At 39.4% G+C, this 18860-nt stretch overlaps 1 protein-coding gene across 5 annotated transcripts in view; it reads right to left on the reverse strand.

Annotated features, from left to right (window-relative positions):
* Positions 1-263: 263 nt before the first annotated feature.
* Positions 264-18860, reverse strand: part of LOC109400030 (uncharacterized) — a 1200131-nt gene continuing 1181534 nt past the window's right edge. For all 5 annotated transcript variants that reach the window (XM_062846297.1, XM_062846295.1, XM_062846296.1 and 2 more), the window contains one exon: positions 264-14659. In XM_062846297.1, coding sequence (XP_062702281.1) covers positions 14405-14659 — 255 coding nt within the window. In that variant the 3' untranslated portion in view covers positions 264-14404. The remainder of the gene's footprint in view (positions 14660-18860) is intronic.

Consider the following 18860-nt stretch of genomic DNA (forward strand, 5'->3'; position numbering starts at 1 on the left):
TCATCCTTTGAAGCAATTCCTTACCTTTTTGGATTCCTTTGATGCTCCCTTTTATATTTATCAACTTACCGAAATACCTTTCCAGTAAATTAGAGATTGCCAAGCATTGCACTCCCTTATCTGCCTCACTCCGGCGGCCATTTCACGAAAGGTACCTACCTTTTGGAATGCAACTTTTCGCTGAGAGCCAAGCACTGAAAACTTCACCACCTCTACCCTAAGGGACTTTCTTCCAATTCTACGCCGTAGCATACACAGCAAACTTCTGTTAGTTTTCAACATTCCTCGGTATCATTTTCCGACCGCTTTATTTCATCTCTCTCTACACGCTTCCGCTTGATCATTTTCTGGTTTCCAGGCGCACAAAAGATTCATTTTTTCCTAAGTTCATATATGGTTCACCCTATATATGCGTTATATGCATCTAGCTTGTGTGTTTCACCTCGTTGACTGGCTGACTGACTGACTGACTAACTGGAGTGTATGCAGTCAAACGACCTTTTCCGCAACAAAATATAACATTCATAGTTAGGGGCGGCGTGGAGCGAGCTACCGAGCTACTGTTTTCTGGTTACTTTTTCTTCGCTTTTGAAAGGATATTTCTCGCACACATACATAGCCGTTCGTTTCTTTCCCGTCCCGTCCCAGTGATGCAACTGATTTTCGTAGGGTGACGGTACCAGTTAATGTCATAGTTGTTCGTTGAGCTTTGACTGTTCAACGGCAATATTGAAAGAAGCTCACGTTAATACCAATCTCTAAATGTATAAAAGAAAGATTGAAAAAAAAAAAACTCAATTGGCAACATTTTTATTTATCATCCAATTTCTTGTTCTAGCAGAATTCCTTAGAGGGCATGAACCGGAATTGGCAGACAATTTTCTGCAAAACAGTTTAATAAAATACATACCGATGTACAGAACCAAATTTGGCATCACTTCAAAGATCTGAAGACACTGATCGTAAAAAATGTCGTACAGGATATCGAGTTCTTTCTTCAGAAAGATATATGAAGATTTTTTTTTGATTTTTGATATTTTGTTCTTTTGACTTTTTGTATTTCGAACTTATGTTTTTTTTAACTATTCATCCTCAAAATTTTATTTATTTCTATATATTGCTTTTCTGTATTCATCTTGCAAATAAAAGGTTGTTGCAATTTGATAAATTTATTTAGACAATACATAAGCAATAAAACCATAGAGATTTTTCAAGTTATTCCCACGGAAAAGTTTGGGTTAGAAATCAGTCGAATAGACTAGAAATGTAAACTTTTCTAGAACATAACAGGTATCCCTACCCTAGTTGCATCTAACTGGTTCTCTCAATGTCTTTGCTGCTACATCGAGCGACTGGTATGTTGTGTTTGAAACCCTCCAGCTCGGGGACTCTCGCTCACGCGTCCGTATGTTTTGTATGGTTGTTTCTCCGTGTCTTTTTTTTTTGTTAATTTCGTTTTGATACAACTTTTTGATATATATTTTATTTTTACTCTGTTGGTTTGAAAACTTAAACCCAGGGATGAAAGGATTTCGTTTGCTTCCCTATATGAATTCACTTCTTTTTTTTTTTTTTGCGTTTGTTTATATATCTGAAACACACTTTTCAAGTTTGGTTTGGAGTTTGTTCGGTTCGTGTCTTTCTCCACGTGGGGAATGACCTGCGAGACATTTTCTCCTACCTAGACTAATTTGGTTATTGTTTCCTGTGTCGGTAACTTTTTATGGGACCGTGTCATTCCCGGGATTGCACCCGCCAGCCAGCTACGCAGAGTTTCAGTTCAAGACGACGGGAGATGTTAGTTATAAAACGGTTGACTTCCTATGGTTAGAGTTTGTATATGTGTTTCTCGTTTCTCGTTATTGTTCATTGCTAAGACATTTCTTCACGTGAATTTGCTAGATAAAATAGATAACGCTTTCAAAAGTTTGTGAGTTCGAAAAAAATGTAATTTTGCTGATGCGCGCCATTTTCCTTTAAACGATTGCACAACGGAACAAACTTCATTTTGCAATAAATACTCGTTCAAAGTGTGACGATTTGTGTGTGTTTGTATTTCTACATGTATTTGTGTACGTTTGTTCGTGTTTGTTGATGATGAGCTTCGTTTTTTTTTGCAATGCTTTTAGAGTACAAATGTTTTCTATTATTTGTAAACTGATATGTATTAGTGTTTCGTGTACGTGTTTGTATCGTCATTCGTTCAATTTTCCATTGGACTACTAAAATTGTCGTCTTTTGCGATTTAACACTAACAAAAACTTATAATAACCATTCCAGTGGCCCGGAACAAAAATCGAAGCCAATTTGGGGGTATGGATAAACTCCTCACCTAAAACCTTGTAGCAACATGATCTTCTGATAATATATTCCTAATTGTGTTTTATAGTCACCTCTAGCAGGGAATGGGAATCGATATTTACAATGAGATTATTGCTAACATATGCACACATCAGCTCACCATCCATCACGCACTAACAAATTCCATTCAACAGGTTAATATCTATGTTCATTATTTGTATTTCAGTTTCCCCATAATTTTCTTATATTCATACCTATCGAGCACTATTTTTTTAGTTATGTCCTAGTTTATTTTTCTCACCACCCTCAATTAGTATAGTTTATGTACATACAAACTAGTTTCTGCCTTTTCTTTCAGTTTTATTAAATTTACATATTTTTACTACTATTTAAACACATTTTTTGTTTTCAGGAAGACATATTTTTACGATTGTGATCTTATCATAGCTGTTGCTTGTTGTTTTACTGGTCACATACCATATTTAATTCATCGATAGCTGATACATGCACGCACGCCCACACGCACTCAAGTCCCTAGCACACAAGGTTGTTCCTTCCTGCAAATAGTCGTGATTCAATAGGCAGTCTGAGTTGATTGTTAATTCATCCAAAGATATTTCACCGATTGATTTAGGGGACAAATACTCAAGTATGCTACAGCCTCCCTTATCGTTGCACCGGGAGCTCACCACATCAGCCGAAATCGCAAATCAGTCATGTTCTGATTGACGGACGGCACTTCTCTAACATTATCGACGTCGTGGCGTTAACATCGACTCCGACCACTATGTGGTGATCGCCAAATTGCGCACAAAACTATCCATCATAAACAATGTACGGTACCGGCGATCGCCACGGTACTACCTAGAGCGACTAAATAAACCGGATGTCGTCTCAGCATACGCGCAGAATCACGACGCCATCAACGACGCAGCCGAGAACACTATCGGGTACGAGGATAAGATTCAACGAAACGATTGGTTCTACGAGGAGTGCAGAGCAGTTTTGAAGAAGAACGCAGTGCGGGCGGTAATGCTGCAGCAAGGTACCCGACAGAACGTGGAACGTTACATACAGAAGCGGAAACAGCAGACCCGCCTTTTTCGGGAGAAAAAGAGTCGCATGGAAGAAGCAGAGTGCGATGAAATGGATTTGCTGTACCGTTCCCAAGAAACATGGAAGTTCTTCCAGAAGCTCTACGCATCCCGCAACGGCTTCGTGCCGCGAGCAGAAATATGCAGAGATAAGGTCGGAGGCCTCTTGACGAACGGACGTGAGCTGTTTGAAAGGTGGAAGCAACACTTCGATAAGCACCTGAATGGTGTGGAGATTGAACCAACTCCCACGCTGAGGGAAGTTAAGGATGCCATTCATCAGCTCAAAACCAACAAAACAGCTTCCAAGGATGGAATCGCAGCTGAACTCATCTAGATGGGCCCAGACAAGTTGGCCACCTGGACCTGGGAAACCGAGTAGCTACCGGAAGAGTGGAAGGAAGGGGTAACCTGTCCCACTCACAAGAAAGGCGGAGCCTCTCAGGTGCGTTACATGGGGTTTAATGGAGATGTTAGAGGCATTTCTGGAAGATTCAGCGCATATTCGGCTAGATTTATAGGCGTTACGTAAGCGTTATGGAGGAGTTTTCGTAGATTTAGGAGCCTCTTAGGTGCGTTACATGAGGTACGAGGGGGTTTCAGGGGGATTCTAGAGGAATTTCCGGAAGTTTCAATGCATTTTTAAAATTTGAAATTTCGAAATTCAGAGAATTTTGAAATTTCGGAATTCAGAAGCGTTACAAAGGAGTTTTCGGGGGGTTCGGGCCGTCTCAGGTGTGTTACCTGCTATCCGAGGGCATTTCAGGGGGATCTTGGAGGCATTTCGGGAAGTTACATAGGACTATTAGAGACCCCATCACATATCTTTTGGAACGCCCCTGAAATACTCTTTGATTTAAAGGTGTTCTTGAAAGCCCCTGATAAGACTTGGACCGCCCCTGAAACCTCCATAATTCCATTGCAGCGTGCTGGAAACCACCATAACCAATTTGAAATGCTTCTGAAACCCTTTTGGATGTCTTTAATAGGGCCCATAAGCCCCCTGAATGCTGTCAAGCGCCACTATAACTTCTAGGAGCGTCTTTAAAACGTGTGAAATAGCTGCAGTGTCCCAAACGAAAGTTGGAAGGAACTCCTGGAAGAATCCCAGAAAAAATTCCTGGAGGAAACTCAGAAAGAACTCCTACAGGAATCCCAGAAGGAACTCTTGGAGAAATCCCAGAAAAAACTCATGGAGGAATCCTGCAGGAAACTCCTGAAGGAAGCCCAAAAGGATCTCCTGGAGGAATTCCAGAAAAAAACTCCTGGATGAATCCTGGAAAGAACTCCTGGAGGAGTCTCGGAAGGAACTCTTGGATAAATCTCAGAAGAATCTTTTGGAGGAATTTTTAGAAGTAACTCCTGGAGAAACCCTCGAATGAACTCCTGGAAGAATCCGCGAAGGAACTCCTGTAGGAATCCCAGAAAAAAGTCCTGGAGGAATCTCAGATAGAACTCCTAGGAATGTCTCAGAGTGATCACCGGGAAAAACCTGAGACTGAATTCCAGGAGAAATACCAGAATGCGAATTTGCGCGGTTGTATTTTTCAAACAGAGCAAATAAAAATAAAAACAAGCAAGCAGTTATTTATACAAGAGCTTTCCGTTCTCATTGTGTGCTGAAAACGACAAATCGGAACGACACAACGGCAACGGCAGTTTTAGTACACTCCTTTCTTGCCCTTTTTTCCATTCACATTGTGTTTGGCCCTCAAAACCTTGATACTGACCCAACTTCGACACCGACATGAGAGCGGAAGAACGAACCATATAACAAATAACGCAAGCCTTAACCCCTGCAATACCCATGTTGGACCCGATTCAGGACATCGATCATACACTACGCCAAATGATCCCAAGCGATGTTTCGGTTCACATCGATAAGCCTCTAGCGGCAGTGTGCAACTCCAGTTCCCCGGATAGTATCACTAAACATTTGTTCATTAAAACCCAGTCGAATTCCTCAAGCGCTCTCTACAGGTTAGGTCCATACATCGGTGACGTGAATCCTCGCAATTCTACCTTAACTAGCGGACGTACACGACGTCCCCCCTCTTCTTCTTCTTCTTCTTCTTCTTCTTTGTGGCTCTACGTCCCCACTGGGACTTGGCCTACCTCGCTTCAACTTAGTGTTCTTTGAGCACTTCCACAGTTATTAATTGAAGGGCTATCTTTGCCTGCCATTGCATGAATTTGTATATTGTGAGGCAAGTACTATGCCCAGGGAATCGAGAAAATTTTCTCGACAGGAACGGGAATCGAACCCGCCGTTTCCGGATTGGCGATCCATAACCTTAACAACTAGGCTAACCCAACGTCTCCCCTCTCGTCGCGTAATAACCTTCATCCTCTTGAACCCGGGAGTGGATGTCCGGGGGAAAGAAATGGCGCCAGTCACGAGCGTCTTATATTTCTTGCATCCTTCTGGAATCCAGTCGAGTCGGCCGACGGAAACTCAAAATAAACCACCGCTATCAACACCAGTGTGACTAAATCCATGAACTCTGTGTCATCCTCCGCTAACCTTTGCATAAAAACATAAAAACGGTTTTTCTGGATATGGGTCATTCCATATGAAGTGACCGAGAAAATGTGAAAACTTGCAACCGACCATCACGGATTTGAACCAAATTTGGTTGAAACATTTGTTTAGATGGAAAAAGAAAAAATCCAAATTTTGGTGTCGATCGGATCACCCCTCGGCCCGTGGCAGCACCCCTCGTTTTGGCCAATATGAAAATAATCCTCTCTTTCTTTTATTTTTATCACAGAAACGATTGCACCTACACATTTTCAGCCTTCGGCTTTTTTAAAGGAAATCGTTCAGGGAATCTAGAAAAAATATTATTTTTTTGATACAGTGTTCCCAGATATCATATTTTTCAATTTTAAAACTAAAAATCGATTTTTCTCAAAATACGTATATTTTGATTTTGAAAATTTTGATTCCATCGTGTTTATCAGACGTTTTTCGATCGAAAAAGCTTAACTCCCCAAGGTAATTTGCGTCGTTCCTGAGATATAGCGTTTTTATGAAAAAATATTATTTTTTTTTTCATATAAAGTATCATATAAAATCCGGTGCAGTTTATAAATTTCGCACAAAAAATATTGTCCGATGCCATATAAAGACGTTTTGTGTTGATTTGAACAATATCAAGTATAATCAGGATTAAAAAAATGTTACAGTGTTGCCAATTCATCATGTTCAGTAAGTCTACTGAATGTAACAGTGTTGTTTTTGTCAACTAAGCTTCATAACAGTAAGGAAGCCCATAATATCCCAAAAATGTATAACAACGCTTATTGTTCCTCTAACTGCTTTGGTAAAAACAGTGCACAATGGGTCTAGAGCTGTATTTACGAAGACAAAAATGTTTGTGCCTAAACCATAAGTTTTAGATACATGGTGTCTTTGGGAAACTTTCTTCTTATTTTTCGACCTTTTTTCTCATTATTGTGAAATTAGGGTGGTCCCTCTAGTTTCGCTGATCCAAACATCTGCTTTTTAATAGTTTTATGTACGTTCACAAAATGTTCTACAAAGTTGTAAAAGAACTTATTTGGAGCAAGTTTGCCGAAGAAACCATTATTCTATCTCTTATGGTTCCTAACTTATAATTTTTTTAAAGATTCATTTTAGGGTGATCCATGAATTTCAGTTTTCCTGAAATAACTTTTAATTCGTTCGTTTCTCGTAAATACTTTGTTCCGAGCACTTTTAGAACTATCAACGACGCATATTTTTTCCAAAAAGCTCAAAGTTCTAACTCTCATAGTTAAGAATATATTGGCATTTTTCTTCGAAAAATCACTTTTTTTCAAAATGTCATATCTCAAAAAGGAGCAAATGGATTTTCAATCTCCCGGTTGCATTGGAAAGATCGTACTCTGTTCGATTTATGGTGAAAAAACTGTAGGTACCTTTTTTGTTAAAAGCTTTTTATTGAATTTTGAAAATACGATTTTTTTCATGGAAAAGCAGTTGTAACTTTGAAAATCGATGAGATACAAACTTGGCGTCTTCCACAAAATTGTGAGTTTTTGTCTGCTATAAAAGTGCCCAGAACAAAGTATTGAGAAAAAATCAACACATAAAATTATATTGAGTAAAAACAGATTTTCATATAAAAAATGACACATTTCTAGCAAATTCAACTCGTCTTTGTTAGATAGATCAAAGTAGTTTGGTAAATGGTCATCCATTTCATTGTAGAACCAATGTTTATTTATACTGTCATCACCATTTAGGCACAATGTTGATATCAACATGTAAATCATGTAACTTTGATAGGCTTTTACGTTAACCTAAACATATACAAGTGATTGACATTTTCACTATCCATACATTGAAGTGATGAAATTGAAATTAAATTGATGGAAATCAGCTCAAAATCACATTTGAGGTTGAGTTCATTGACGAATTATGGATTATAAGCAAATTTAAATATTTTCGACATGGTTACTTCGATCTATCTAACAAAGACTAGTCGAGTTTGCTGAAATTGTTCCGCTTTCCATATGAAAATCTGTTTTTACTCAATATAATTTTATGTGTTGTTTTTTTTTTTTTTGCAATACTTTGTTCTAGGCACTTTTATAACAGCCAAAAACTCACAATTTTGTCGAAGACGCCAAGTTTGTATCTCATCGATTTTCAAAGTTACAACTGCTTTTCCATGAAAAAAATCGTATTTTCAAAATTCAATAAAAAGCTTTTAACAAAAAAGGTACCTACAGTTTTTTCACCATAAATAGAACAGAGTACGATCTTTCCAATGCAACCGGTAGATTGAAAATCCATTTGCTCCTTTTTGAGATATGACATTTTGAAAAAATGTGATTTTTCGAAGAAAAATGTCAATATCTTTTCAACTATGAGAGTTAGAACTTTGAGCTCTTTGGAAAAAATATGCGTCGTTGATAGTTCTAAAAGTGCTCGGAACAAAGTATTTACAAGAAACGAACGAATTAAAAGTTATTTCAGGAAAACTGAAATTCATGGATCACCCTAAAATGAATCTTTTACAAAAATATAAGTTAGGAACCATAAGAGATATAAAATGGTTTCTTCGGCAAACTTGCTCCAAATAAGTTCTTTTACAATTTTGTAGAACATTTTGTGAACGTACATAAAACTATTAAAAAGCAGATGTTTGGATCCGCGAAACTAGAGGGACCACCCTAATTTCACAATAATGAGAAAAAAGGTCGAAAAATAAGAAGAAAGTTTCCCAAAGACACCATGTATCTAAAACTTATGGTTTAGGCACAAACATTTTTGTCTTCGTAAACACAGCTCTGGACCCATTGTGCAGTGGATTATGTAACACTACACAGATCGAAAAAAGAGTGTACAATTCTGTGACATATGATGCACATAATTGGAGCGTGGGATATTATAGAAGTTTACATGACATATCATGTAAAGTTCATGAAACATCATGTAAACTTCCATTATATGTCATGTAATTCAGCATGACTCTGAGAGTTTACATGAGATATAACACAAATTTACATGATATATCATGTAAACCGTCTGAACACTAAGTTTACATGACTAAAATGAAGTTTACATGACGTGTAAATCTCATTATTTTTATCTGTGTACTTAACGCAGTTGCAAAAGCTATTATCACAAGTGTAGACCTGAAGCTATGGTCTCCGGAGTAGTGTTGATGATCTGGATTATCTCAAAACTATCTTGAAATGTCTTATGACATGCTAGGGGGATTACAGATTACAGTTTATAGTTCATTGTGAGAATAATTACTGTTACTATCAAGAGCTAAACTTCAGGATAGTTTGAAAGACCCTCAATGTCCCAAAGGTTCATAATAATACAATGTAGACTTCAGATTGGTCCAGTCACCGCGATTGATTATGAAACGTTACCCAGTATGTCAGATATAGCTGTTGTTACGAGTGTAGACCTGAAGTCCAGAACTCCAAGGTAGTTTGGCTGACCTGAAATATCCCTGTAGTGTCTCTAAATGACATTAGAGATTTCAAGAGCTTCGAGGATCCCAACAGATTATGCAATACTATTATTTATGGTGAAAACACATAAAGTTGAATATGAAGGACTTCATTTTAGAACAGTTTAGACGACCCTGAATGTCCCAAAGGTTTATGATAAACAAGTAGACTTTAGATTGGTCCAGTAACTGCGGTTGATTATGAAACATTACTCAGTATAACAGATATGGCTACTGTTACGCAGTGTTGGTAAAAACTCAAATGCTCAAATCTCATGGTTAAGTTGTTTCACGCGCGATTATTGACTCGCCAAACTCACTGCCAAAAAAAATCATGCATGAGTTGACTCGCGATTTCACTCATTGCCTTATTTCTTGGTATTCTTATTATTTACATCGCATTTTTTTAATTGTATGATAGAACAACAGCAAATCCAGCGTACAACAACATTGAATGCCGTTCAAATTGATTTGGATTCGTTTTACAAGCAAATGAGATTTCGGCGCTTGACTCGTGAGAGTGAGAATTTGCATGAAAATCTCGCGCGTGAGAAAATGATGCAGAATCGCAGACAAGTTTTCTCACACAGGAGCGGCTCATGAGTGCGCTTTGAGTGTGAGTTTACCTACACTGCTGTTACGAGTGTAGACCTGAAGTTCTGAACTCCAAGATTGTTTGGCTGACCTTGAATATCCCTATAGGGGAGACTTGTTCCCCCCATATTTTCTCGGAATCAAAAACAGTTTTCTTCTAGCATATTTTTTCCAAAACAACATCTGGACAGACGACAATGTTTTGGCTACAATTGATTTTAATTGTGTATTGCATTATTTTTTAATGGCTGATGGTTTGTTTTCAGTCTTTCAGAAATCTTTTAGGCGATTCCGAAAAATCTCAATAACTTAGTGAAAATTGAGCCAAATCGTGTCAAAATTTCACAGCTCATAGTATAAATAAAATACTATCAAACATATTTATCCAAATAAGGTTGTTATATAAATATTTCAATTAATGTAGCTTAGTGTATACAACAGTGTCATGGGGAGATTTGATCCCTCGTGGATTACACACACATTATACATGTGAAAAATAAAATTCTATTTGGAAGCCTCTATTTACTCAGAATTCTAGTATATTCAGTGATAAAACGTGTCAGATAATTATTATTTTATTACACACCATTAAAAGGGGGATCAAGTCTCCCCATTTTCAAAATACGGCATATCCTTAACAATTTAAGGAAATTTTATAATTTCAAATACACCATATTCATCAAAAATGTAAGAAAACTTGAAAAGAAAATGAAGAGGAAGCTTCTGGAGTTATTCTCCCTTTAAATTAAACATCTGTTCAAAAGGGGATCAATTGTGACCCATTTTAAAAAAATACATCATAAGACATGCCTCCATAAAAACACTGTTTTGAAAACTTTAACAATAATTTATAGTCCTTCTGTTGTGTATAAACTAGCAATAGATGTTTACCTACCATTCTGTACGAAAAAGGGATCTAGTTTTGTGTTTTTTTTAATGTTACAGGCAAATTAAGAAAAAGGGATCAAGTCTCCCCAGTCTCCCCTAGTGTCTATAAATGATATTGTAGATGTCATGAGCTTCATGAATCCCAGTAGGTTATGCAGTACTATTGTTTGTAACGAAAATACATAAAATTATTCTTTTAGATTTGAAGGACTTTACTATAGGACAGTTTGGAACACTTAGAATATCCCAGAATATAAAACACCTTTTGATAATCTTGACGAAGGCTAAATTAATACAAATAAACACAACCCACATACAAGTTCAGTTTTTAGAACAACTGGTATGTCAATTATTTCGTTTTTCCAAACTTCATGGTGTTCAGGATGTTCAAGATTATCAATAAAGTACCAAATACAAATATTCCCGTTTTTCCCTAATAACAAAGCCGGCAATAAAATTGCCGAAGACAGTGTTCTGTTTTATCGAATGGGTGAATTTATACAGCCGTTTCTATGTTGGGGTCATATATGACCCCTCTGGATCCAATGTGTTAACTACGATATTCGCAATCCCACCGCACAAAATATCTTCGAGAATCCAACATCATATCACTACGAAGCGCAAGTTATGTACAGAAACACCTCACTATTTACTCTGCCACGAACCAGGCGTCCATAAACTGAAAGGCTGGGTATCACGTAATACAAGCCCAACTGAGGTAATTAGCCTGCTCCCAGCAACTCCTATCCCTACTTCCCTGTGGCACCGTCCGGAAACTGCGAGCAAGCTTAGGGAAGATCGGGCAACCAGCCCCCGGTGGAAACTTTGGTCGTAATCTGACAGGGAAGAAGGTGTTTGCTTCTGCAAGCCTGAGCGTCTGTACTACGGGAGGAGCGGCTCACATCAGCTGTTTTCTAGTTTAGGGGCGGTTGCCTAACGTCAGAGGGCGAAGTGAAGGACTCGAAGTACAACTGTCTACCGTGGTCCTCCGGTCCTCTGTCTACTGTCTACCGTGGTCCAGCCATTAAATCAGCATGCAGCAGAAACAAAGCGAGAGGAGATCACGCACCAGATTCAATGGCAACGACCCACGCGATGAAAAGGATTTGCGATTGGAAACTTAGTACGTAGAAGGAACTTAAGATCTTTTAATTTGATCGGGAGCATCTGCACAGCCGTCGATGAAAGGCCGTGGGGTTATCATCGTAGCGCTTTAGGAGGCGATCAGATTGCCCAACAGAATGAATTTAAAAGTCATATTAGATCCTTGGGCACACTTACCTATATTAATGTAGTGATGTTTGTTCTGTCCACCCAAATCTGTTACATTCTATTACAATTCAGTCCAGTTCGGTCTGATTCAATGTTGAATTTAAATTGTCATCCTCCGGCATTGTTGATTCTATCCAAATTGCAACATTTACCAGATCAAAGGTTCTCTCATTTTTTTCCCGCGACCTCAAATATACAACAAACCGCCCCCAGTTCGACCTTTGAGCCTCCGCGACGACACCCACTCCAAAGCTCAACAAAAAAGAAATGAGAACAACGGCAGCAGCCTCCCAACCAAACATGCAAGGATACACCATTCAAACAGGTTCTGTTTGGAAAAGCGAACGGTTACCTATCCCTTGGCGACAATTACAGAGTTCATGTGACCTTCCCCCCACTGCACTGACTGCCTAGCTTTCGCTGAATTTTGACTCGCTGCTGGTACACTACTCCGATGCCATTGCTAGTCCTTTTCATGTATTTTTGCGTTCCGTTTTGCCGTTGGGTTATCGCTGAATAAATGCAACTACCATGGACACACAGCATCACACTGGTTGATGAGCAGTAAATCTGTACGCAAGAATCCTCAGTTAAGCAAAAACACTGGATTTGATGAACACTTGTGATTTGCCAAGTTGATCGCTGAATTTAGCAGAGGATGGAGAAGTTCGCTGCCTCAATTCTACACTGCCAAGTCATACTTCAATTCTGTGAATCAACAATTAACAGTTGGTTGGTTAGCACATATTGAGTTGAGACCACTCAAATCAAACGTGCAGTGCAGATTTACCACTGAGTACAATGTTATGTTAGCAGACACACCTACGTCGTGGCAAACGTTGGTTTGGGAAGCAACGGGTACATGCTGGGTTTGCCGGTTCCGGCTTTATTTGAATTTCATTACCATTTTTCTCCACTTCCGATCCGATGGGTTGACTCGTTTAGCGAACGCGCACTGGCATTGCTTCTCGGAAAAGGATCCCGGGAAAGCCGTTAGATGTTGTAGTATGAAGCATCGCTCTTAGCTGATGAAAAATTCAGATTCGAATTGATTGAGATGGAAATGTACACATTTGGGATGGGGAGTTCCCGTAGCATGTAAGTGCGAGCCCGATTTATTAATGGTGTTCGCCGTTTTCCGCTTTCAATCAAATCAGACCACCTTACTATAAGCATTACTTTTGACTTCTGAGTATACCTGACCCAAAGACCTACTAAAGCACTTTTCCTTCAAAACAGCCCCGTCGCAAAGTCTCACTCACTCGTACCGTTCACAACCAATTCCTGTTGCAATCGCTCACTCTTGGGAAATCTTCAGCACCCTCACCTCCACACACAGTCAGTCTGTTCTGATCCAATTTTAAAGTTATTTTTTCAGTTAAGTTCTCCCAGCTATTCAAGTAAGTATGCGATAGCAGTAGTGGGACTAGTCATTCGGAGAGCGATGCACGAGTTCTAGCTCAGACAGAAGTCTTATAACGTCGTAGTTTCGCTTTGCGACATCACCCAGGAGAATGATCCTCTCTAACTACTCACAACTAACAACGAACACAAATTAAATATTCATTATGCTACATTACAATTACCAGGTTTACCGCACACCAACGCCACCGAACTATGCTACCTGTCTGATTTTCTTTTGTTTGTTTTTCTAGAACACATTTGCTACTACTGTCTGCTCACTCACACCGGCGCACACACTCGCCCCTAAAACACTCAAAAAACAACTTCTCAGTAAAAACCAAAAGCATCGCACATCTTTTTACAGAAACTCTCACACTTTGCAATTCTTATTCCCAGTAAAAAACGTAACTGTTTCCCTCTGTTTTGTTTAGAACAATATCTTCCTCTATAGCAATTTATTTCTCTTCTAAAAACTATGTGTATTGTATGACTAGAGAGGGCGCAATAGTGTGTGTGTAACAGTTCAATGGGTCAACATGGTTCCGTAGTATAGCGTGAGTTGGTAGGGATGACTTGTGTTATTCTTCACATATAAAACAAGTTCATTGTATAACGATGCCTGTGTAAATTACTGCTAGATCAGAGCGTAGGTATCTTGGGATGAAGCCGAAATAACGAAGCGTATCAATTTGTCATCTGATGTTTGTCTTTTCTTTCCATTGTTTCTATAGACGAAATATTAACAGAGCGCATCTACTTACATACACACAGGCGCGGTTTGGACGTGATATTACAATAGCCTATGATGACGATGACGACTACAGCGACGACGACGACGACGACGACGACGATGACCAACGATGAAACCTAACGTCACGTGACGCTCCACCGAAGGGATGAAATCGACCCCCATCGGACGAATGGGATTACCGATGAAGCAACAAGCGCCAGAAGCAGAGTGACCGAGTGTGGTCCTCTGGTTGCGCCCGGGGTGGCTCGGTTCACCTCCGGCCAAACTACCTGCACTTCGGCCATTTTGAAGATGCTCAGCAAACGGTGGGCGGACATCTCGACGTGCTGGTGGTTGATTTGATGGCTAATGGTTTCGAGGATCTTTGTACAATGGTCCTGCGGGGAGAAAAGGTGAAAATAGTAATAAAAAGGTTTCAGTGTAAATGTACATGTTTGAGTGAACTTGCATTTATAATAATGGTCAAACAATTGCCATCAAAAATTAATTAGACTTAGCAGTTACATTTTTACAATTCTCATCAACATAAACAGGTCAGTGTTCTGGATATCTGGAATGTAGATAACCCCTATCAACTATGCCGCCTCCGGACTCGTGAGCGACTGCACGCACATGCACAGCGTGACACTGTAAAGATTACACGCTAATAAAACCGTTCCGAATTTCGTCAACCTTCAGCCACGAATTTTGGAACAAGCTGATTTTTCCTTTACAAATATACACCGTGATTTAATATCACGGAACCGAGAACTATGTTCAGCAAATCATGCGTAACGCCTGCGTTACGGAACAAAAATCATAAAAATGTAGTTTTAGTTCCGGTAATTGTGGTTCGGTTCATAGAAACTAGAACTATGTTCACGGTTTCGTTCTGGTTATTGAGATGGTTATCACGAAATCAGGAACGTACTTCATGGTCTGTTTTCAGTATGAGACCTGAGCAATTTTCGTTTTCTTCATTTTTGCGACAATCAACAATTCAACACATAATAAATAAATAGCTTTAGGTCGAATTTTAAAACAGCATGTTATTTTGAGGGATAAATTACCTTTTTCTATGACTTTACAATGCTTTTTAGCCTGCTCCGTCATAGGGAAGAGTCCATATCACAACAATAATTCTATCCAATCTCCAATCCCAACAGCAGCTAATCCAAAGAAAGCTCCAACATACACTTGTTTGCACAGCTCTATCTTTTCTTTTAAAATAACAGACACAAGAATTTGTGTGGAGTGCAATGTATAATAAGCAACATGTCTTTAGCGTATTTTAGAGTGTTGCCCCCAATCTACTAACGAACCGAAAACAGCCTTTTTCCAAGTAACGCCTAACGCCCTGCTGTCAGCGCGTTGTCAACCAGAACAAGGTTGGCCATGACTTTTCCTCTTTCTTCGGTTGGCCGTCGGACGCACCGGACGCATCGTTGCTCGCTACAGCAGACCACCAGTGGGTCAAAGCCGGACTTGCTCAATGGCGAACCTGCCAGGTTTATTGCGAATTTTCGCAATAAGCTGTGGCTTGCACTGGAGATTTGTAAGTATAATAAAGTGAAAAAAGTGAATCCCGCGGCTGGTGATTGTCGTCTGCAAGCAAATGTCGCGCATTGTTGGTCGTTTTTCACCAACATTTTTCATTAAAAAAACAGAACGTGAAAGGGTGAATAAGATAGAAATGTGTTGTTTAGTTTGGCAATTGAAAATGGCCGGGGAGCCAGAGGGAAAGTTTTTGAAGCGATATTGCTGGTTCCGGCTACTGTCGGAGGCGCTCTGGAAGAGCGCCGGAGTAATTCGGATCTCGGGTTCGAATAGGAAAAGTGGCCTGGAGGGCCACCGCAATATTTTTGTTTCGGCTGGTGATGCCGAAGGCGCTCTGGAAGAGCGCCGGAGTGATTCGATTTTGGGATCGAATAGAAACGTGGCCTGGAAAACCACTGCAATGATTTGGTTTCGGCTGGTGATGCCGAAGGCGCTCTAGAAGAGTGCCGGAGTGATTCGATGTCGGTATCGAACAGAAACGTGGCCTTGGTTTGGTTTCGGCTAGTGATGCTGAAGGCGCTCTGGAAGAGCGCCGGAGTTATTCGATTTCGGAATCGAACAGAAAACTGGCCTGGAGAGCCACCGAGTTGCTTAACATTTCGGCGGGTGATGTCGAAGTTGGTCTGGAAGAGCGCTGGATTGATTTTATATGGGGATCGAATTGTAAAAATGGCCCGGATAGTCATCGGATTATTTCGGTTCTGGATGGTGATGCCATAGGCGCTCTAGAAGAGCGCCGGAGTGATCCATTAAGCAAATGTAGCCTTGAGAGTCACCGAGTTTAGGGTTCGGCTGATGACGCCGAAGTCGCTGGAGTGATTGAATTACGTCATGGTTTCAAATAATCAAAGATGGTTTCTGAAGAATCACCGAATTATTTTGGCTCCGGCTGGTGATGCCAAAGGGTTGTAGTAAAGCACCACCGATTACAGAATAGATAAAAATAAAATGCTACTGATTTGTAGTTTTGGATTCAGATGGCGAAGGTACTCTAAAGTTCCCCACACAATGCATACGTTTGCGTGTGCGTAACAGTAGTTTGACACATTTCCCATGAGAAAACGGTAAAAAAAACGCAAACCATTAATTTTGATGTTATTAGGTCCGCCCAGGAAGAGCGATTAAATAGTTTTTGGATCGAAAGATGGAATATTCTGCAAGCCTTCAGGGTTACAGAACACTGTAAAAAAAGTTTTTTTTTATTGTCCGCTTTACTCTACATTTTGATGCAGGAAATGCTGTACAAACGATTAGTGATCTTGATGACGATGCAGAAATGTTGAATTTGGAATTTGGTGTATTCAGTGAACGCAGAATATGGCACCGCAAGCAGAAAATAGGCAACAAAGAAGGCGCGGTAACAACGGTTTGTATTTTTTTTCGTAAAAAAATGACATAGATCACTCAAGAGTTTATTTGCCAGAAAGGCAGTGTCTCGCACTGTTTACACCGTGATTTTCGTATTGTTTTACAACTGGAATTCGAATTTGAGGTGTGCAAGAGTCGTATTTCGATAGTCGAAAATTTCTGCAGAAAACCCGGAATATAGACACACGCACAGCAAGTGATGTTTGTTTTATTGCCATCGTCGCAGGATTTGCGTTTGTTGCGGAGCGCTTTTGTTGCCAACATACACCGCTTAGGGCTAAGTGTTTGTTATTCGGCGCAGTCCGCTTATGCGTACCCCTGGATGTATTACTGTTTAGCTATCGAGGCCCTGTTTCAAGAAATTCCTATGATTTATTGAAAATGACAATCTGAACAGTTCAATCGCATTTTCCAACGAACGAAGTTTGATTTCTGAAAGCGAGTATTGTTAATGATATGCTAAACTATCTCGTAAACAGTTTCTCCGATAATAATCCGATAATGCAGCCAATTGGAGAAAGGCGATTGAAAAATAACGAGACAATGCGCAAGGTCACAAATCCTATATTTTTAAGGAGTTGGACTTACAAAACATTAAATAGTTTCTGTCATCACGTAAGCAATATGTAAAATAACTTGACTTGACTAATAGGGCTGTAAATAATATTCGATTATTTAAGTACTTAGTCTACACGAGATTCTCAAAACAACGATAAATAAAAGGTACTTAACGGTAGAATGGTTCACAAGGACTAGTTCTCTTTAGAGAACCGTTCAATCGAGAACGATTTCCTTAAAGTTTTACCCATTATTTCTAGACCAGTATTAAAAATCAGATCGTATGAAAAATCGCAAAAAGTATAGGAATTTGGAAAACAGAAAAGTTAGTGAATTGAAATTGAGAATTGCTCTGAAATGTATTATTTTTGTAAAATTCCGGATTCGGAGTGTATTTTCACTAAGAAATTGTGCAACAAATATAAGAAGTGCACTATCGTGAGACTAAAAATTTGGATTCTTGTGCAACGTTTAGTAGTTCATGCTCCCGATGTTTAGGGAAAGCAGAGCAGAAATGATGGTGCACTTTGAATCCCGGCACTCCAGAAGTGGTATCCGAGCACTCGGATTTAAAAATGATAAAAGTTTTGAAAGCAAATCAGATATATTTTCATTGTTGAAAAAACGAATCTTGGCTGACAGGACAATTTCATTAGGATTAAGAAGAGGGATGGCAAAGCCAAAAATCAGCATTCGATTCAACATGGCGTTTATTATGTTTGGATGTTTTATTGCTCAATTCATAGGAAAATGAGCTTGAAGCCTCGCTGCTGCGTATAATATCATGCAAAGTAATAAACAAAGAGAAACAATCATCAAAACTAATGATTTCAATTGAATAGTGTATTTTTCAAAATAAGCACTAGCAACGCACGAGCCTTATACCCGAAAATGAAGAATAAGTTATGGTAAACCGACCTATCTGGGACTTGGTTAGTCTTCCTATATTAAGAATTTAACATTCATAATATGTGTTTTCAGCTCATTAATGTGTTTGCCGAGAACTTGCCGGCATGCACAGTGCGATGCTAAGGAGCCTATGTACAATCTCAAGTGCTTGTCTCCCTTTTTGCCGAGAGACAGAGATGTATGAATGAATGACGTATGAAGCCTTTT

The sequence above is a fragment of the Aedes albopictus genome, chromosome 1 (assembly GCF_035046485.1).
Source record: "Aedes albopictus strain Foshan chromosome 1, AalbF5, whole genome shotgun sequence".
Classification (NCBI taxonomy): domain Eukaryota; kingdom Metazoa; phylum Arthropoda; class Insecta; order Diptera; family Culicidae; genus Aedes; species Aedes albopictus.